This window comes from Quercus lobata, chromosome 9, assembly GCF_001633185.2.
Source record: "Quercus lobata isolate SW786 chromosome 9, ValleyOak3.0 Primary Assembly, whole genome shotgun sequence".
Classification (NCBI taxonomy): domain Eukaryota; kingdom Viridiplantae; phylum Streptophyta; class Magnoliopsida; order Fagales; family Fagaceae; genus Quercus; species Quercus lobata.
This window is the reverse complement of record NC_044912.1, coordinates 45136337-45159173: the sequence shown is the minus strand read 5'-3', so window position 1 is coordinate 45159173 and position 22837 is coordinate 45136337. Positions and strand designations below refer to the sequence as shown.

At 36.1% G+C, this 22837-nt stretch overlaps 1 protein-coding gene across 1 annotated transcript; it reads left to right on the top strand.

The window, feature by feature from the left end:
• Positions 1–16905: 16905 nt before the first annotated feature.
• LOC115960511 (ribonuclease 2) lies at positions 16906–22579 on the top strand. The gene is made up of 9 exons (XM_031079443.1): positions 16906–17265; positions 17386–17414; positions 17520–17593; positions 18326–18427; positions 18548–18551; positions 19277–19368; positions 20845–21006; positions 21405–21504; positions 22317–22579. The coding sequence occupies exons 1-9, from the start codon at positions 17057–17059 to the stop codon at positions 22355–22357; spliced, it is 813 nt and encodes a 270-aa protein (XP_030935303.1). The 5' UTR covers positions 16906–17056; the 3' UTR covers positions 22358–22579.
• Positions 22580–22837: the final 258 nt, after the last annotated feature.

Below are 22837 nucleotides of genomic sequence, written 5' to 3'. Positions count from 1 at the left end.
TTGAGCTGAGTGAATAACCAGTTAACATCGTAACTAACATATTGCAAAATGTTCGTAACTAGAGATGAACCAACTGCTTCTTGCATATTATTATTATGTAGCATTTTTATAGTTATTTTGTGTGCACTATCCTAAGACAACTTTCTTTCGTGTACAGGTAGTGCCAGGCGTGCTAAAGTGCAGACGTCGATCTTGCAAGTTACCCCGGCATGGGCTAGACCCACGGATTACCCATTACGTAGCTGAGGTGGGTTTGGAAGGGTTATTTAAGGTTCCAAAAATGGAACCTGATCACGCATTGATCACAGCACTGGTCGAACGTTAGCGTCCGGAGACGCACACGTTCCACTTACCGCACGGAGAGATGGCTATCACCTTACAAGACATTGAGGTGATGCTAGAGGTTCCTGTTGATGGGTTGTCGGTGACTAGGGGTATGAAGCTGGATTGGCCTGCGTTGTGTTGTGAGTTACTGGGTCATCGTCCTTCAGACCCCATACTGCATCCCCATGAGAACATGTCTATCCTTGCTGGGGCGAGGATAAGAGTCAGCTGGCTGAAGGAATAGTTTAGAGGTCCCCTACCTGCGAATGCTACTGACGAGATAGTGCAGCAATATGCACGCTATCACATATTGGTGTGGTTGGGGTTGATTCTGTTTATGGACAAGTCGGCAAACCGGGTGTCGGTGATGCCTCTACAGTTCCTGAACCCAATTAACGATGCGAAGAAGTATAGTTGGGGCAGTGGAGCATTAGCTTGGTTGTACAAGCACCTATGCAAGGCATCAGAGATGAAGGCGAAGCAGTTTGGAGGAGCACTGATGTTGGTGCAGCTATGGGCGTATTCGAGGTTCCCTCTTATATGCCCTGTTATAAGGTCGCCACAACCACCGATGGAGGCAGGTCCCCTCACCAGGAGGTATGTTATTTGATTACTTTGATAAAATTATCATGCCATTTGTCATTCACCGTGCATGTGTCTATAGTTGACTTTAAAAATAAATCCATGTTGGCACTAATCTCGTTTAGCACAAGATAGATTTTGATTGACATATGATTTTCTTTATTTTGTGAAAAATATATTATAATTTTTAATATAATATAATTCTGGAAAAATACTGCTTACATTAGTAAATCTGTTATTTTCAATCATCTTGTCAAGATATCCTAGCTTGTAGCAAAGTAACATAATTGGCGCATCATGGGGCAATATTTACCTGAACCTTGAGTCAAACAAAAGGGACACTCAAGAGAATTGTGTGTCAAAACACACACAAAAAATTCAAGCTATGTTCCTGACTTTTTGATTTTTGACGTTTTCTTTGGGCTTTTGCCCAAAAATAACAGCCATTTATTTATTTATTTATTTTCTTCTTGTCTTTTCCCATTATACTAATAAAAAAAGATTTTTGTCTTTTCTTCTTTCAGTGCTGTAACAAAAATGAATGAGGAATAGGTATGAGAATGGACTCTTGTCTAGTAATTGATACAAGTGCATCTTTCTGTACTATCTATGTGTATATATATATCAACATTTACATCCCTATCAATCAAAAAATATATACACAGTAAAAAATGATGATAACAGATTTACACTACATAATTCTTAAAGAGCATCATAAAAGTAGCTCATCGAACAGGACTCCTTCAACTCCAGCACAATTGCCCTGAAAACAACAAACCATTTTTAAAAATAAAACAAACATAAATCTCAATATTCATAAAGTGAAATAAAAATTAAAAAAATATAAAAATAAATAAATAAATAAAGTGAAATAAGTTCCAAAACTTGAAAGGGTGTGAAAGGCTTACTGTTTAAAAATGACTATCCCAGCCATGCACCACCTGCATTTCATTAACCGCTTATCCTCCTTACCATTCAAATTAAACAATCTCCATGTCATCAACATTAGTGCTGCCAGTTGTGGTTTGTTTTCTTAGTCCTTTTTAGGGTTTTTTCATCCATGGGGCAATTACGTTATCTCGTTTTTTTGGCACTAGCGTAGTCGAGTATTGATGACGAATTTTATTTGACCGGTCAAATTGAGATTCAACCCATCGAAAAAATGCTTGAGTCCACCCGAACTTCACTGTAAAAAACGATTGGTTGAGTCCACCCGAACTTCCCTGCTGTTCTTTGTTGCTACATATGAAAATTTAATACGAAAATTTCATAGATTCAATACATATAGACTCAACCAAACCACACACACCAATTGCCAGAGTAGAGTGGGCCGCAACTGGGACCATCACCGTTGAGGTGTAGACACTCACATTTGTTCAAGATAATACTCCCTTCCAGCATGCGTGACATGAAACTGGTAATGTATTACATTGCTATGTCAGTATGTTGCAATGTTTTCAACGGATTGGCTAAGTGTGTATGAAATCACTTGCTCATTCTTTCCCTGTTGTTCTTTGTTGCTACATATGATTCTTTTTTTCTATTTCTGACAATGTCCTTTGCTTTGTAATGTAGGAAAAACCTTACATATGTTGATGTTTCCAATATGCTGTCTATTTAATTTGAAATGTTACCCACATAACACTCATCACTCAACTTAGATTTATTGCACATTACTTGTAGGAAAATTTAATAGATTCACTATATACAGACTCATCCAAACCACACATACCAACCACACATATGATTCAATAATACAAATAATTCATATATATGATACCGTGAGTCACTGTATCATATACCCGTATTCGTGTATCTTAGTTCTGCTAGTGTAATACTTGATATAGATACATTACATACAGACGCATCCAAACCCGACTAACCACTCATTCTCTCTTCCTCTGTATGTACAAGAAAATTTTTTCGTAACAAAATAGTCTCTGACTTCATGTTTTGTGGGCAAATCATCTGAGGGATATGTTTGTATCATCTTCATCTAAGTCTATTATTTATATCTGATGATCTTCCAATTTACAGTTCTTGCTGGGTGGATATTGAATCTCAATGACAGTCTTATCAAATATAAGAACATGGAAGCTTGAATTTCCTTCATATCTGAAGACTAAAAAATAACCATAACAGATAGAATGATATTCAACGAAATTCTGCAAACCATTACAAAACCAAATGTTGTTATCAGCTTTCTTCAATCCCACTTGCCAAATACCACTATAGGGGGACAAAATGGTCTTATGCCCTTTTCACCCAAATTATATAGCCTTATGCCCCCCTTCCCAAACTAATTAGGGAAATGCCCCTCTTTTGTAACTCGATTTTCTCAAAATTGAGTTAAAAAAAAAAAATCTGGAGCCCTATAGTGACGTTTTTAAGGACCTATAGTGACATTTTAAGGATCTATAGTGACGTTTTGTAACTCGATCTCCGTGAAATCAAGTTTTAGGAAATTTTATTGCTTATAACTCGATTTCATGGAGCTCAAATTACAAAACGTCACTATAGGTCCTAAAAAACATCACTATAGGGCTTAACTCGATTTTGAGAGAGTCGAGTTTCAAAAGAGGGGCATTTCCCTAATTTGTTTGGGAAGGGGAGCATAAGGCTATATGATTTGGGTGAAAAAGGCATAAGGCTATTTTGTCCCACCATAGGGAGCAGTGAGTGTAGCTACGGTGGATAGCTCAGCACTGTTGAACCCTAACTAGAAGTACCCATCCACACTCACGTGAAAACACAGAGCATCCCTTCAAAGTTTATGCATCAATTTTGGGGGTGAGTTGTCCACCATTGCTACACTGATATTTGTAGTGCTGCATGTGCTGTTCAACAGTTTCGCACTATTGAACCCTGTCCAGTCATATCACCTAAACACACGTCAATACACAGATATGCATCTTTTTGCAATGCACCGTTTTCAAGGATGCAGAGCATCATTGAAAAGTGTATGATACATTTAACAAAGCTCGGCACTGTCTCGTCAAGTCATGTTAGATGAAGCATAGGAGTGCTAAATAGTCTTCACGTGAACCCTGTCCAGTTATATCAGTTACACCCACGTCAATACACAAATATGCATTGTTTTGCAATGCACCGTTTTCAAGGATGTAGAGTATTCCTGAAAAGTTTATGATACATTTAACACAGCTCGGCATTATCTCGTCAAGTCATGTCAGATGAAGCGCAGGAATGCTGAATAGTCTTCACGTGAATAAATACGCAACCTCAGCATTGTTAAACCCTAACCATAAGTACCCATCCACACTCACGTGAAAACATAGAGCATCCCTTCAAAGTTTATGCATCAATTTTGGGGGTGAGCTGTCCACCATTGCTACACTGATGTTTGTAATGCTGCATGTGTTGCTTAATAGCTTCGCACTGTTGAACCCTGTCTAGTCATATCACCGACACGCACGTCAATACACAGATATGCATCTTTTTTCAATGCACTGTTTTAAAGGATGTAGAGCATCCCAGAAAAGTTTATTATACATTTAACACAGCTCGGCACTATCTCGTCAAGTCATGCAGATGAAGCACATGAATGCTAAATAGTCTTCACGTGAATAAATACGCAACCTCCATTACAGTACACATCACCAGCCCACTACTGTAGTACAAGCTATAGCCATATCAAATAGCTGCCTCAGTGAACCACATGCACCAACAGGCGCCATTGTACAGCCAAGTCATGTTTGCAGTTTTGCATGTGCTTCTTAACACCTCACTGAACAATACACTGTTGAGTCACATTATCTTTATTCACGTGAATACTTACCCTTACATATGGTCACATCCACGTGAATACTTGCCCTTGCAAAACTCCTATATAAAGTCCCATTTACATCTACCCTTGCAAAACATCTACACATACCGAAGTCCCATTTACATTTACATCTACCCTTGCAAAACTTCTACACATACTGATCTGAAGTCACATCTTCCAATGTCAATGCGCAATTGGATGTTACCTCATTTTCTAGATAACTATAGGAGGGAAAGAGATTCCGACGAGAGGGAATACTATGCCGGACTGAGGCGGGAGTGGGACTTTCGCGTGAACGAGTCCAACACTCTGCACGATGATTTCATGTGACTCGAAGCGCCTCTTGTCGACCATAGCTTGCTTACATTGCCATGGCGAAACTTGCACCAATATGAGTGTGTTGTGACAAAAATAAAAAAAGAGAACAATCTAATGATACTTCGTAGGTCTAGGTATCACATGCTATAACTGGCGGAAGAGCTGGCCGTCGCAACGAACAGGCAACTCACTTCGACGGAACGTAACAATGTCCTCAATTACGAGGACTACCTGTCAGAGTGAATGCCTATGTGGTATGTGTGTTATGTCTAGGGTTAAGTTAATAAAGTTAGTAGCGTTAGTGTTCAATATGCGATGCATGCATATTGGTGCCATCGTGTAAGTTATTTTAAGTTTTCTGTGTTATGTTGTAGGTGCGTATTGAAAAATATCATGTGTGAGAATATTTAACTTTTATGGGTTATGTGGGAATAATCTAGATTACAAATAATGTGCATGCTCCTCACAATCAATAATAAGGTTTGCATAGTACAAATGCAATAACAGTGACACACATACATTTAAAACATAGTTAAGCAAAATAGTTTTCCAACAAAGTCTAATTACACCACGACACGATTACTCTTCATTTGACATCTCCACGTCTGACTGATAAATGGGATCAGCAAGAAGTGATTGCATGAATTGTGCGTGCTCATACCACCCTCCCTCCACTGACTCTCGAATCTCAACTTGGGTCTGATATATATTAAGACGTATCTTCATTCGATTATTTTCTTCTCTTATGTGGTTCAATACTTTACGAAGTTCATCGTTCGTGTCTCTGGGCATCTGCAATGCGAGTCGCCGAGGCACTGGCAACTTAAAACCAACCAACTCATCATAAAACATTTGCTGTTCACGAAATAACCAAGCCCACTCCTATCTCACGGTATTGTGAACGTAAGCACTATTTCGCAGATTCAGATTGATCGGATAGCTGAACTCATCTTCCAATACCTAGCAACGACCCATAACAGTGAACACATCGTGAGGCCTATAGAGTTGTGGGTTGTCAGAACCAGACATTGACGCTGAATACAATAACATCAAATTATCAAGTTAACAGTGTGCATCAACTTTTGGTAAATAATGTAATGCTGCATGAGATGGTACACGACAAAGACATTCATAAATTTGTGTACTATTACATGCTAAAAATGAAATACTAACACTTACATTTGACCATAAACATTAGACGTTGTTGTTAATATCTACACGTTGTGTGCAATACAAAATGTTGTTGTTAATGTTTGACTAGTGATGAGTATGTACATTCAAGTTTTGCAAATCTAAAGATTAACTGTAAATTAGTTTTTAGCAAATTTAAATATTTTCATTTTCTGTCAATGAAATTTACACCAGTAAAGACCCAATATAACTCAATATACACACATAACACTCATCACCGTTTCTATAGATTGTTGTACATTTCTTGTGGCACCAAACAACACCAAATAACTAATATAACCCTAATCTACTCACATAACACTCATTCAAAAAAATACCAAAGCATAAGTAATACAACCTATTAAATGAAAATTCTTCTCTAACAAAAACATACATTATAGTTGATAAACTTTTATAATATCTACAACTACTTTTACCTACACAATAAAATTCTTTACGTATTTCAAAAAAGAAAATGAGTTTCTCTCTTGAGATGATAGAGAGCTAATATCAACTTCTGACAGAAAATTCTGAAAATGAGGAGAAGCTGATTTGAAAATGATGAGGAGAATTGCATTAGAAGCTGATCTGTGGAGGGGGGGGGGGGAGTAAATAGCAGAACAACTCGACTATACCAGAGCTAAGTAAACTTAATAACTCGATTTCACGTTCATCGGGTTTGGCTTCACATGCAAATAAGTGATTTGAAATCCTGTCAGAGCATAGCAGCGCAACTCGATTATGCCAGAGCCGAGTAACATTAATAACTTGATTTTCTATCCATCGGGTTCAGCTTCACATGATAATAAGTGATTTGAAATCCCGTCAATAACTCGGTTTCCCCATTGTTGAGTTACAAATAGTAATGCGGGGTATTTTATTGCCCAAAAGCCAAGCTGGATTGCCAGTGTGGCAAGAACCTGTCTATAACTCGGCGTTAGCACAACTGAGTACTTTAAGTAACTCAATTTTAGTGTCATGGAGTATCGAAACAGGGGCACGCCCCTATATAATTTGCAAACAGGGACATATTGCCAAATATTTTGCCAAACAGGGGCAAAAGGCTAGATTCTCCAACTTTAATGATATCATTATTGCTACCTATAATGAGCATATCATCAACATAGAGACACACAATGACATAGCCATTTGCGGTATCTTTAATATACACACATTTGTCACACTCATTGAATCTTAACCCATTTGACATCATTGTATTGTCAAATTTCTCATGCCATTGCTTTGAAGCTTGCTTTAATCCATAAAGAGATTTAATAAGACTACACACTTTCTTTTCTTGATCAGGGACAATGAACCCCTCAGGTTATTCCATATAAACCTCCTCATTTAATTCACCATTTAAAATGCAGTTTTTACATCTATTTGATGTATCTTAAGGTTATGCAACGCTGCAATAGCACATCCGAATGGATGTTATTCTTGTAACAGGTGAATATATGTTAAAATAATCCATACCTTCCTTTTGTTTGTAACCTTTTACAACAAGTCTTGCCTTGTACTTGTCAATAGATCCTTCAACTTTCAATTTCCTCTTGAATATCCATTTATGTCCTAGAGGTTTACAACCTGGTAAAAAATCCACTAGTTCCCATGTATGATTTTGTAAGATGGATTCAATCTCACTATTGACAGCTTCTTTCCAGAAAGGTGCCTTAGGTGTAGAACTAGCTTCCTTGAAGCTTTGAGGTTCATCTTCTAACATATAAGTTTGGAAATTCGAACCAAACGATTTTGACATTTTAGCCCTCTTACTACGTCTAGGCTCAACCTCATTCCCCTCTTCCATCAACTCTTGATCATGAGAGGTACTAGACGTAAACTCAAAGTTTCTCTTGATACTTGTGTGGATTTGTAGGGAAATATTTCTTCAAAATATACTACATTCCTTGATTCTATAATGGTATTAACATTCATGTCAGGAACGTCAGATTTATGAATTAGAAACCGATATGCACTGCTATTATGAGCATAACCAATGAAAACACAATCTATCGATTTTGATCCTATCTTTATCTTTTTAGGAATAGGGATAACCACTTTTGCCAAACACCCCCACACCTTTAAGAATTGATAGGAAGGCTTTTTACCTTTCCATAATTCATATGGCATCTTCTTGGTTTTTCTTTCTAGGCAATTTATTAAGAATATAATTGGTGGAAAGAATAGCTTCGCCTACAAGTTCTGTAGTAAATCGAAACTTATCAACATAATTTCTTTCAAGGTTCTATTTTTCCTTTTAGCAACTACATTTTGCTGAGGTGAATAAGGTGCAGTGGTTTGATGAACAATACCATGTTGTAAACAGAACTCACCAAAAGGTGATTCATATTTCCCACCACTATCACTCCTTAGAACCTTAATCTTTTTGTTGAGTTGATTCTCAACCTCATTCTTATATTGCATGAATGCCTCAATTGCCTCATCCTTGCTCCTTAGCAAGTACACATAACAGTATCTAGTGCAATCATCTATGAAAGTGATGAAATATTTCTTACCACCTCTAGTTTGTACAAATTTCATGTCACATACATCACTGTGTATTAAATCAAGAGGTTCAGTGCTTCTTTCAATTAATTTAAAAGATGCTCTAGCCATCTTAGCTTCCACACAAGTTTCACATTTATGATCAAAATCAATTTCAAATTTAGGCAATAAATTTAAATTGATTAGTCTATGTAAAATATGATAATTAACATGGCCCAATCTACCATGCTATACATTAGATGACTCAAGCATGTAAACAGAAGATGTACCCTTATTATTATCAATAGTAGAAAAAGTAGTCATTACATTCATCTTAAACAAGCCATTGCTTAAATATCCTTTGCCCACGTACATTCCACTTTTAAAGAGTGAAAATTTATCACATTCAAAGACCAACTTGAAACCATTCTTGCTCAACAATGAGCCAAATACAAGGTTCTTTTGAATTTCTGGCACATGCAGTACATCTTTGATCTTTCAAAGTAAGAAATCTGCCCGTAGTCATTTTGAGCACAACCTTTCCAATTCCTTCAATCTTAGAGGTTAAGGAATTTCCCATGAAAATTTTTCCTTCATTACCCACAGGATTATATGTAGAAAACATTTTCTTTTCTGAACATACATGGTGAGTAGCCCCAATATCCACCTACCATTCCTTGATATTTCCTCCTGCCAAGTTCATTTCAGAAATCATAGTAGAAATGTTCATGTTGGTTTGAGCCAAAACAAAATTCACTGCAACAGATTTCTCAACCATTTTTGTTGACATTTCTGCTAAACAAAGACTCGGTCAACTTGAATCCGAAAATCAGAAAAATATATAACACAACTCAGAAAGTGACTATCTAAAAGTAAGAGCCAAAAATGCATGCATGTTAAATATTTATTAACTCAATCTACAGTAAATAAAGAAGAGAAAAAAGTATAATGCATAATATAAAAACAAATCAAAGTCTGACAATCACTATTGTAGAATAGACAATATAGTCCAAGTAGTGTCTCCTTTCAATACTCTCCCCTTTTGGATTCAGGTCTTCAACATCCCAATCAAAAGTATGAATACTATTGTTGGTAATCATATTGTGAAGGAGATTGGAGTTTCGCTAGTGATAGACGCTCCAAAAAGTGGCCTTGCTTGGGGTCCTTTTCTCAAGATTTAAGTAGATGTAGACATCACAAAACCTCTTATGAGGGGAAAAATGATTCGCATTGAAGAGATGGAGGATGTTTGGGTATTTTTTAAGTATGAGAGGTTGCCTACATTCTGCTATCGATGTGGTATACTGGGCCATCAAGATCGTGATTTTCAGGGGATTAATAAAGGATGCTTTCATACAAATGATGATGTGCTTGAATTTGGTCCTTGCCTAGGAGTTGTAGCCTCAAAAACCAAGTATAAAAAAGGAAATCCCAATCCACACAAATACAGTGATGTTGAAACAGAAGATACATTCCTTTCTAACGAGGAAGATGATGCAATTGGGGGTGATAAACTTCGGCAACAACCACTGAAAATGACATCTGCTGATGAGTTCACTGGAAAGATGATTAAAGGTCACCCGGCCACGGTAAGAAAGTCGGAGGAACACAGAGATTCAAACTGTTAGGTTCCAACTCAAATTTAAAATTCAAAACCAGATAATGGTGAGCCCGAATTCGCAGCACCGAATACCATTATTCCCTCGATGACTCAAGTTTTGAATTCATAAGAAGATTAGGCAGTTGTTAACTCGATGGAATCCAATGATGTTGGGCGACAAATATTGGATAAACTTGCTCCATGTTTTGAGGGATACACTTACAACACAACTCTTCCAGGTCATGAGAAGATGGAGAGTGGCAAGTCTTTGTATAGTAATCAACAGCTGATGAGGGTAAAGGATAAGATAGTTGATGATTCAAATTCAAACGGGGAAAGTTCAAATGGGGATATGGAGCTGGATTTTCTACCCAATGAAGGTGAGGATTTCTTGGATAAAAAAAAAAGATCTCTTTGGTCTTGGAAACGCATCCTTAGGAGTTCTAATAACAAAGCTGCAACTAAAGTTTCACCTAAACCTTCAAATCAGTCTCCCAGTCTGAAGGTGTTGAGCTCCAAACGGCATTTTGAAAATCATGATCCCAATCACTTTGCAAAACTGCATCCACATCAGAAAAAACAAGCCATTGATCCACCTTATACCCATTCTTTCTTTCCTCTAACTGGGGTTGGTAATCAATCCCCCCCCTTCTCTTCAATGAAAATTCTCAGCCTTTCAAATCCATTAAAAAAAAATTGGAATTTTTTTTTTGACAACCATTGATGATGCTTCCAAGGACAACATGGCTTCAACCTCTAATCCAACTGAATCATGTATACACCTGCTGCAAGATTGTTCCTTTGCACAAGTCGTTTGGCTTCATGCTCCTTATTGGAATTCTTTCAGGCCGGTCATGCATGTTTAGGTTTTTTAGAAGTTAAATGAATTGATCTTAGAAGTCTATGTTCTCGTACTACTACCTATACTACGGAGTTCATGGAGGTCAATGCAATCAAGATTAGAGTGTATTCTTTGGAAATCGTTGGTTAGATCTTGAAGGATATTAAGCTGATTTGCGAACAATTTGTTAGTACATCTATATATATATAATTTATTTTAAGATGTAATTGTGTTACTTTAGCTATTGGTAGAGTTGCAACTTGCAAAAGAGAATGAAAAGGCCATTGTTTTGACCCTTCTTTCTCTTTCCCCATTGTATACCATGATATTGAATGAATAAAGTCTACTATTGTTTTTTCTTAAAAAAAAAAAAATAGCCAACACAGAAAAAGAGATTATAGAGCCACATGAATCACTATAAGGTCATAAGCATATATAATATTATATCCAACTAATATTTAAAATACCGAATTGCAGGCACAATTCGTACAATGACTGAGCAAATGACAACAAACCCCAGCCAAACAATGATTCAAGTAAGACCAATTAGCCTATTATAATATAATTTAGGCAAGAAAGCAAGTTCTTGAATAGTCTATAGACACTATACTAACAAATCTTTTTTTTTTGGTTGTTGTTGTTGTTGTTGAAGGAACACTATACTAACAAATCAGTATATAAAAGGTTCAATCGTCAATCACGAAGACCAATGTTATCAGAGAACTAAATATCACAGATTAACTTTACAATTTAAAAATAGATATTTGCGTCTTTCAAAAAAAAAAAAATATATATATATATATATATTTGCGATAAACTATAAACCCACATATTCCTAACCTAGTTTTTCAAGTTTTTCCTAATATATAAACAATTGCAGATTAACATATTTCAACCAACACAGAATTCCTTTCATCGTAAATCACAAGGGTAAATTAAAATATAAACGAAATTTGCTTTAAGGTAGTTGGATATATTTCAACAATTTACTTTTGTGATAAAGTAAAATAAACAATATACAGATCTAAATATAAGTAATAACACAAATAGATGTGATAGACAAACACAATAAATAGATACTGTATATATAACAAGAAATTTGCAAATAATTAAAAACTAACAGACCAAATGCTAAAGGATGAATGATTCAGATCAAGTCTGGTATTTGATACAATCTCCTTAAAGCAAATTTCACCCCTCACACAATCACTACGGTGCTTTGAGACTCATAGACGTCTGCCTCCTAAGATAAAATGATCTCTAGTACGGAAACGAAACACTCAAGGCCGTGCTCTGTGAACTACTCAATGTCTCTTTCTCTCTCTTTGACACTGTGGTGGACCTTTTTGAGATTGTGGGCTGGGTTGTCTCCTGCTACACTGCAACCTAAAGGTTTTGGGTAAGGGAGTCAGGATTGATCTAATTGCAACTCAACTTGAATCGGCTTGTGCACAAACTAAAGCCTCTTTGTTGAAACTTTGGTTACATGCCCATGATAGATGAGCCTATTACGAAAGAGTTATAGCTGGCAAATACAATGTGATGACAATAAAGAAATATACTTGTTGTTAGACAGAATAAGTAAAGGATTCTTAATCAAAACAAGGACAGAGGACATCGCAACACCAAGAAATACATTATAAATGAAATGGCAAAGGCGAAAGATAAATAACACTGGTATTGAATCAATAAAAGCAAAGAAGGAATGGCTAATATGTCATGTCCAGTTGCGCTACGGGACTAAGACCAAGGAGGGAACCATTTCCTTAATGTGAATAACCTCTTAGGAAGATCCTGCTGTAGAAATTACCCATTTTGAGAAAACGGACCTAAATGACTTATGCCTAGAAAAATCCTTAATCCTTGATAGAGGTTAGTCTTTTAGAGGGAGAGAAGAGGTTAGCCTATTGGTGCATGCCTATGGGCATTTTCTCTTATTATCCCTAATGGCATGTACTTAGTGGTTTCAACTCATCCTTCCTTCTTTTGGGTGGTATGTCATCCCAGTAGGACATCTCCCCCAAAATAATTTGAATAGGAACCCCATAATAGGCTCCCCCTTTCTCCCCACTACCAGACCATATCCTCACTTACCTCTGACTCATGACCCACCACTCTTGTATTGGCTGGGTATAGGCTGGTAGTGCCTGGGCATTGCGCGTTTTCTACTTCTGTGCATGTCCAAAGCTTGTCTACTGCTCATGCATTTGCCATGGTCTGGAGGCTCATTTGTGCATTTTGCCGCTCATTCTTAACCTCTTGTGGCGTGAACTGTCTTCTGATCTTCCATTCTTTATGGCTTGCTCCCTTCAAGGGTTGGGCCTTGCTTGATTGTGGGCTTTTCTCTCTTTAGCCCACTTTTTGCTCCTTCCATAAACCTGCTACCATTCCTGCCATGCCACTCTATTATTCCTGTTGTGGTGTTACTTGACCCGTGCTTGCTAGGCCTCTTTTGGGCTTGCTACGTGCTTTTCTTTCACTTGACTACAGCGACCCAGCATTGTCATTGGGTCTACATTCATGCTACTTGAGTTTCCTCAACCCATTCCATTGCTTACGGACTTCCTTGGCCCATTTCTTCTTCCTTGGGCATCCTTGGCTCACTTTCTTTCCTTAGGCATTCTTGGCTCACTTTCTTTCCTTAGGCATTCTTGGCCCATTCCAACTTTGCATTCCCATGGGTTTTTGCTAACTCTTTTGGGCTTTCCTAGCCCAATTACCATGTCCTTTATCTTTGGGGTTCATGGGTTTTCCATCAACCCCTTACTTAACTTTGCATTCCCATGGGTTTTTGCTAACTCTTTTGGGCTTTCCTAGCCCAATTACCATGTCCTTTATCTTTGGGGTTCATGGGTTTTCCATCAACCCCTTACTTACTTACTTCATCACTTTGGGCCTGCCTCAGCCCATTCTTGCTTTCATACTGCCCATGGGTTCACTACTTCTTTCTCTGAACTTTTTTAGGCCTGATTGCTTCATTCGAGGCTCATTTATCATTTTATGGGCCTTTGATCCACCATTCCTGCCATTCGGGCTTAGTGGTTTTTTCTCTTAATTTACCAACTCTTTTATGCCCTTATTGTTGGGCTTCTTTCTGCTATTGGGCTCTTCCAAAATGAATATCAATAGACACAAAATGAAATGTACAAAAATATTCTCACTTTTAGAGTTTTTCTGAAAAGGTAGTTTTTATGAATGAGAGATTATGAAAAATTATACGTTATTGAACAGGCATTCTGTTTCAGTAATAACTGCTGTGCACATACTAACTGACTCAAAAATTAAAATAATAAAATATTATTATTTGGACAAGTAGGCCCAATCCACATATGCCAAAAGCCCATCCTAATGTCCAACTTATGAGCATATAAACTCATATATTATTTCTTTCCTTTCCTATGTGGGACTCGGGATTTTTACCACTTTTAATAATATTTTCAAGTGAGCATAGAAAACATCAATCTTATTCACTCCATGCTATTTTTCCAACATCTTCTTCCTTCACGCCTTATTTTCTTCATTTCCCACGTGGTTTCTACCTCTGTTATTTGATTTTTTTGGGCATGTTAGGTTCTAAAGACTTAGGATCTTATGTATTTAGAACTCTAATGTGTATTGTTGGCAAATCATGATCAAAGTTGTGTCATTTATGTAAAGTTGGATTTAAGTTGATGCAGAATTAAAAGTGCAATTCGGCCTGGTTTGATCGATCGAAACTTAGGCTCAATCAATCGAAATTTGGGTAGAATGCATTTTTTGCAGAATTCCAACTCAGCCCTAGTTCATTTAAAACGTTTAGGGTTTTGTATTTTTGCCCTAGGTATATAAGGCAAACCCTAGTCACGTTTTAGTGTTGCTCATATTGCTGTTTGTGTAAATCTCTTGTGAGATCTGTGAGAAGCTTTCCTTTACACAAGTTTAGGATTATCAAGAGGAGATTCGTTTAAGAACTTGATGATCGTTCAGTTGCTGCCATAGAAGCTTAAAGAAATACAAGTAGGTGTGCTTGTACTTGCTGGAGAATTCAAGAAAGAAGGAGTCCGTGGTCTTGGAGCTTGCATGTGGTCGTGTCAGTAAGTTTCTACTGGTGGGTAGTAATAGGATGTTAGTGGTCTAAATCCTATTGAACAACTTCAATTTTTTCATAGTGGATTCAGGTTTACCTTAAGGATAATTAGGTTAAATCCTCCCCAGGTTTTTACCGGTTTGGTTTCCTGGGTGATCATATCATTGTGTTATTTATCTTTCCGTTGCTTTGCATGATATGATTGTTTGATTATGATAACCTAGATTTGAAATTTGGACTAAGTAATAACTTGGCTAATTACCTAGGTTAATCCAATTGTGTTTTTAAGGGGTCTAAAAACTATCAGGGCATTTTATTCTTTGTCGAGACTGAGGCTTTCCACTTCTATTCATCCTTTATGGAAAATGATGTGGGCTTGTTGGGCTTGCCTCATTTTGCCTTTCTAAGTTGGGTCCATGGGCCTTTCAGGGTCTTTCCCGTATTACTTTCTATTAATTCTTGCCGGTTTGGCCTATTGGGCCTTTTTTCTCTTTGATGGCATTTCACCATGGTTGACTCTTTCACATTACCCATGGGCCAATGTTTTCTATTCCTTGTTCTTTATGGATATTCTTTTTCCTTGGGCCATTGCTTGGGCCATACTTATTCACTTTTTGGGCCCAAGGGGTGTGGCCCTATTGCTTTGCTTTTATTCTCTAATCTCTCCTTCCTTTTTCTTGGCTTGGTTTGAGCTTATCTGCCGTTGAGCCTTTGTGTCCATATTATCAAAAATGGTTATCAACACAGGTCATCAAACAATCCATGTCGAAAAGTTTGTATGAATGGTATTGGTTGATTAATAATATAGGCAACAATCTGTCATGTAATTTTTTAGAAGTCTTAGAATTTTTTGGTATTTTTTCAAGAGTGGAATATCCTAGTGGTTGGTGATACTTTTTGTTTTTTTTTTTTGGGGTAATATTTATCTGTTTTCATGTCGAAAAGTTTGTATTAATGGTATTGGTTGATTAATAATATAGGCAACAATCTGTCATGTAATTTTTTAGAAGTCTTAGAATTCTTTGGTTATTTAATTTCAAGATTGTAATATCCTAGTGGTTGGTGATACTTTTTTTTTTGGGTAATATTTATCTGTTTTCATTGAATAGAATTATTATTATTGAACTCTAGAGTCGAGACTCTGTCATTTGAATCCAAATCTTATGTACCTTTCTCTTTGTTCCATATGTCCACCTATTTTTTTTTTGAAGAAATAATACAACATGCTGCTAACCTTACAGCTTGAACCCTTTTCCTCCTAAACTCCCAAGCCCTTTGTGCATGCAAATGTGCCAATTTAGCTACAAGGCCTATGGCATATGTCCACCTATTTAATTAAACCTTACAACTATGTTTTTTTTTTTTTTTTTTTTTTTTTAATTTTAATTATCCAAAATAAATAAAATAAATGAATAACTTATATAATTTATTCATAAAATTTTAAATAGTTTTGACACATTACTAAAACTAAATCCCCAAACTCCCTGAATCAAAATCATCCAAATTTTCAATTGACAATACCAGCCAGTTATAGAGGGAGGTTAATGACTCACAATTATTAATGGATGGGGACATGAAGCTAATTTAATTTTGATGGTGGAATATACTTTTAGCACAAACTGTAAGTGTTCTATTTAAGTATCTTTCTATTTTATTAGTATTTAAAACTTATTTTAAAAAAAAAAAAAGAATTCTAAGAGAAATTTTAAAATTAGGTAGAAGGTTGGAGATATTTTGGAGAGTAAAGTGAAGCGCGAAAGCAAAGAATTACTTTAGCGAATAGATAAAGGAGAAATAAATATTGCTTGGCACATAGGAATAGGAATAGGAGGAAGAGAGAAGAGAGAGGGGGAGAGAATCTTGGTTGGTTTGCAAAGTCAGACGAAAATGGCGTGTTCTTCTCTCTCCGTCTCTGTTCAATTCAAAGCGATTCTCCTCCTTGTGTGTTTACATTTAGTGGTTTCAGTTTCAGCTTATGCGATCGAGCAGACGCAGACGCAGAGAGAGTTCGATTATTTTGCTTTGGCGCTGCAATGGCCAGGCACCTACTGTCAGCGTACACGCTATTGCTGTTCCTCCAACGCCTGTTGCCGCCGGTATTATATTTTCTCTTTCTCTCTCTCTCTTTAATTTTTAAATTTCGAATTCGAATAATGAAAATATATTTATTTATAATAATAATATATCATCTTGTATTTCTATTTCCACTGTTTCAGCCCCAACGCTCCCACTGAATTCACAATCCGTGAGTATAAAGCAATCGCAGATTAATTTTGATTTTACATAAATCTCTTATTGTAAATTTTCTGATTATAGATTTGTAGTCATATGCTTCGTATTTGTGTGATAGATGGACTTTGGCCTGACTACAATGATGGATCCTGGCCTGCCTGTTGCACCAGATCCAATTTCGACGAAAAACTGGTACATACAAATTAGGGAATACTGGTATCTACATCTGCTTTGTGAGCTTAGGTTAGGTTTTAGGGTCCAAAGAATGGTAACTGTGGGTACCAATGAGCAAAGAAAACTAATGAGATGAGGAGAAGAAGTAGAACAATTATAACTTCCTTATTGAATTGTTTGAATTTTTCAAGCACATTGATTTAAATGTTGAGCATATTTAGTACTTTTGGGACTTATAATTTCGTTGGTAAACTAGAAACCTACTTTTTATGACCGAAAAAATGGTACATTTAACATGCATTCTTTCTATGACCGAAATTACAGAAAAACTATCTATGTGTGTGCTTTTGGTGGGCTTAGGTTAGGTTCAAGAGAAGTTGAAGTTGAAAATCTAGGGTTTACTTTACCACTTTGGAAGAATTAAGGTTAGGGTCCAAAGAATGACTAGGGTTTGATTTAAGGTTGTAAAAGAGGTGAGGCTTTGAATAATGCACGGGAATGATAGCACTCTAGGCATGTTGTCTTTCAATAACACTCAACATGCTTATAATTCCCTTATTGAACTGTTTGAGTTTTTCATGTACATTGAATTGAATGTTGAGCATATTTATAACAACTCACTTACTTGTATTACTAGTTTTAGGACTTCTAATTTCATTGGTAAACTAGAAACCTTTTTTTATGTGTCCAAAAGGAGAGTAGTTTTTTTTGTTTTAATCATGATTAGTACAAATGCCATTTAATTTGTAGATTTCGACATTGCATGATGATCTGGAGAAGTATTGGCCTTCTTTAAGTTGTGGTTCACCATCAACCTGCCATGGTGGAAAAGGATCATTCTGGGCACATGAGGTCCTCATCTTATGTTCACTTAGTTTTTTTTGTTTAATCTTCCCTTTACACAATATGGTCTAACAGTTATTCATTCTTATGCTCTTGGGGATGGCTGAAATCGGTGATATACAATGGCAGTGGGGTAATGATCTTCAACCTTTGCTCACTCACATGATTTATTGGATATCTAAAGTTTATTGTTTACTCCTATCTATATTTTATTTTTTTTGAGGCGAGATGGGGAAGGTGCTATGAATCTTACCCTCTATTAGTCCTTGGAATTTATTGAAATTCTTGGAATCTGAAATTTGTACATTTAAGAATCTCCATTTTTTATATTTTGATTTTCTTTGCCTATTAGGAGAGACAAATTTAAGTTTGACTAGAATCTCTCACTGCAAAAAATGACATCTGAGCTGTAGGAAAGCACATTGTTTGCTTGTTTAATGTATCTATACTGATGATTGTATACTGTTTGATGAAATGTCATGTTTGGCTGGTTTATGATGTCAGCTATCTCTTTTCCTTACATTTTTCATGGGTAAATCTTCATGTCATTCAATGTTAATAATGGTTTTTGTTCCCCAAGGATGAGAGAGAGAGAGAGAGAGAGAGAGAGATTTTGTTCAGAGTGGTGTTAGTTAAAACAGATTGACTTGATTAAGATCAATAAACTATTGAAAGTTGCCTTTGCATGTGCGCTAAGTTTCTTATCACGTGTTTACCATTGATAATGAGATTGGATTTCAAACTATGTGGTCATTATGGGAGGTCTATTGAACTTGCATGTATGATGAAGCAAAAGAAGTATTTTGATTCTCCCTCTTGTTAATGTCTTCTCATTCTCATCTGAATTTATATTTGCAGAGAAGCATGGGACGTGTTCCTTTCCAGTAATCCGAGATGAATACAACTACTTTTTAACAGGCCTCAGTGTCTATTTCAAACATAATGTCACAGTACGTTTTCTGTAAACTGAATATTATTTACATCAACCTAAAGTTTGTCATGCTTTTTACACAAGGCATATACTCCTAAAAGGAGAAAAATTTGAAAGAATGATTCATTAGTATAAAGTACATTATCTAGCTTACCTATGTATTTGTTCCCCTATCCACTATTGCTATCCACATAAATTTCAATCTACAACAATTTATGCTGTTTTCTGAGATTATCTATAGCTAAAATGCTTCCAAAAGCTGCTGTCCTAAGGAAAAATGTCACTTTAGTTGGGGCTAAGAGTCCGTTGGGAACAGATTATTTAGCTGAAACTAAAAACTTTATGCTGAAAGTACTCTAGATAAAACTAAAAAATAGCTGAAATTGTACAATAAGACCCATGAATAATACCAAAAGTGCAATGAGACCCATGAATAGTAGCAAAAAGAAGCTAAATAGTAAAAAAAATTGGTTTTTTAAGCTAATGCCAAACTCAACCTTTGTCTTCCAGGTTCTCTTCTAGCTGAGATACAAACATTATGTAGTATGATTTAACTTCTAACATGTTTCTTTTAGATGGATTCCAACTAATTTATCCACTCAACTTCTTCCAACTTTACTTGCCTAAATTATGTTTATAAAACATACTATGGACTCCAATTCCCAGTCTTGCATTATTCTCACAAAACTAGCCTTCAACAATTGACTGCCATGCCAAGAGTCATGCTAGAACTTGAAACTAGAGCCCACCCCCACTTCAATGCTAATGCAGTGAAACCATATTCTTCCATACACTAACAACATTTGGCCAATAACCATATTAGAACACAACCCCAATGGTACCATGTTTTTTATCCACCACTAGTCTCCATAAGGCTTCTCTCTCCAAGGCATAAACCAAAGCCATTCCCCTGGTAAAAAATGACTAAGTTCCTAATGCCTCCACCACACCACACCCCCCCCCCCCCCCAACCCCCACCCACACACACACACACCCCTAAAGTAGTTCACAATTTTTCCTCTAATTATCCAAATGAAACTTAAATTCATCCTCTACTTCACACTGCTAGAAATCCTGATATAATTTCTCAATCCGACAAGCTACCCCCTTGGGGATAGGTTATATGTAGGTAAATTTGATAACGTGGTCTTAATTAAAGTAATTCTACCTGCCATGGAAATATAAAAGTCTCTTCCAGCCTGTAAGGTGCCTTTCCATTTTTTCTATTATAGTGTTCCATACAGCCTTCTCTCTCACACCTTTTTTCTTCAGTAAGTATGCATGTGTGTGTATATATATATATATATATAATGGAAATGAGGAGGTTATTCTAGTACACAGAAAGTATGATAGGATTACTCCTAGAAAAGTTTTATTTATTTATTTTAAATATGACATTTTACATATAAGTTGCTTCCTTCCATTGTGTAATATATAGATTGTTTTCACCATGGATCTTATTTTGGTAATTTATCATTTGTATTTTCTTATACAGCAAATTCTGGAAAATGCTGGATACATTCCGTCTAATACTGAAAAGTATCCTCTTGGAGGCATTGTTTCTGCCATTGAGAATGCTTTCCGTGCGACTCCATTGCTGGTGTGCTCAAAAGGCTCTGTGGAGGAACTTCATTTATGCTTCTATAAGGACTTCAAGGTTAGCTTCTTCAATGCTACTGAAAATAGATCCTGTGCTGAATTGAACTATACCAAAGAAGATTTCATGTTATTTAGTGTCTCCAGATCAGACACCAATAGACATTGGCCGCCGTCTTGATTTATACCACCTTTATTGTTTTCATCTCTACATTTGATTGATTAATTATTTTAAAAAATAAAATCAACCTTACATTTTTTAAATTTATATATCTTCTGACATACTAAAAAAGCAGAGACTGTTGGTTGGTAGTATTTCTATGGGTGCTTAAGAGAATTCAGGATCTAGCATGGTATTTCAGTTAACAGGCTATCATTGCTGTCTAAAAAGAATGTGATTTGAACTTCCAAACTTATTTAAAAGATTTCAACATTCTTAAAAGCTTGATGTTATTACAGCCTCGGGACTGTGTGGTTGGATCGAGAAGTCTAAATGACATGGTCTCTTCAAAAAGATCTTGTCCCCTTTATGTCAGCTTGCCAGCATATGTTTCATTGGGTAAGATCTTTTTTAATGTTTTGTTTCTTGAAATTCTATAGCAATGTTACCTGTAATCTGATTTATGATTTCAGTGGTCGTGACAATCTATAATTACCTCCTGTTGAATGTAATTATCAACACCACCCCTAAAATCCAGATTTCAACAGTGTGGATCTGAATGTTAATATCTTTTCAAGCTAATATCAACATATTTATTCGTCTATGCATATATTATTATGTACATATATTTTTGAAAATTTGTGGCTTATGAATTGAAGGGTGAGGGTTCCTAAGACTCAAAACTGTTCGGAGGTAGCTTTTTGTTGAAAGGTTATTTGCTGAAAGTTAAAATATATAATTATATCTAGAAATAAATGAGGTTTTAAAAAGTTGTATATAAGTGAGTAAGCTAAACTGCTAAAAAGCTGAAGGAAAAGGGTGCATCCAATACACCCTAAGCAAGGCAAAGCTCCTAGCATCTATAAGTTCCCGGTTGAAAACAAGCTAAAGATGCTAGTGCTTGCATTTTTGCTGCTTAGAGTTCCAGCCTTGAAGTTGGATTAACAAGAGAAAAGGAAAATAACTTGCTGTGCTAACTCTGCATCCTGTGCTTGTACTTTCTTTAACCTTCTATTTTTGGATTATAGGGTATATCCTATTGTTGCATGAAAAATGCCTTTCTCACATTGAATTCTCTGGAAACTTTTATAAAGGAATATTTACTACTGTATCTTGATGAACTGTAGTTTGCTCTTCCCCGCAAGTATTTACTTTTTAAGCAAATAGAATTCCAAAAAGATTTTTACATAAGTTTTCCTTTATTTTTGTAGGACTTGACGGTGTGAAAACCACCCTTTCACTGGATGCCTGACATAGTTCTGAAAGGTCTTGGCAGTAAGTATGTGTTGTGAGGTGCTCTAGTTTAATCTTTACCTGATCATGAGCTGTAAACATCAGTGTATTTGTATGCTATACCATATGTTCCAAAAAGAACACTGTAATTTACTAATGAGATATCTGTAATTTGCTAATGAGATATCTGTAATTTATTGTTTAATACATGGCCGGAGAAGTCCTCCAATTACTGTGCAAATTGCGTAGTGCAATATGTGTGTGCATATCACTGTTCAGTATAGGGTTTTATGAAATCCATACAACCTGTTAAAATCATATATAATAACAAGTATTATCTGGCTTAATTGCAAATATTGATAATAAAATATGGGGTTATTTGCAATGTATGTCCTTAACTATGAAATTTGACAATCCACGTCCAAGTTTGAGATTAATTTGCAATATGTGCCCCTAATCCAATTTAGTGTCCAAATTATCAAAGGAAAATTGATTTCAA

Bases quoted from the DNA above. Each gene is read 5' to 3' on its own strand.
- LOC115960511 (XM_031079443.1), top strand. From the start codon at position 17,057: ATGGCGTGTTCTTCTCTCTCCGTCTCTGTTCAATTCAAAGCGATTCTC. The intron at 17,594-18,325 runs GTACATACAAAT...TTTAATTTGTAG, and splicing joins CCAATTTCGACGAAAAACTG to ATTTCGACATTGCATGATGA. The intron at 19,369-20,844 runs GTACGTTTTCTG...TTTCTTATACAG, and splicing joins ATTTCAAACATAATGTCACA to CAAATTCTGGAAAATGCTGG.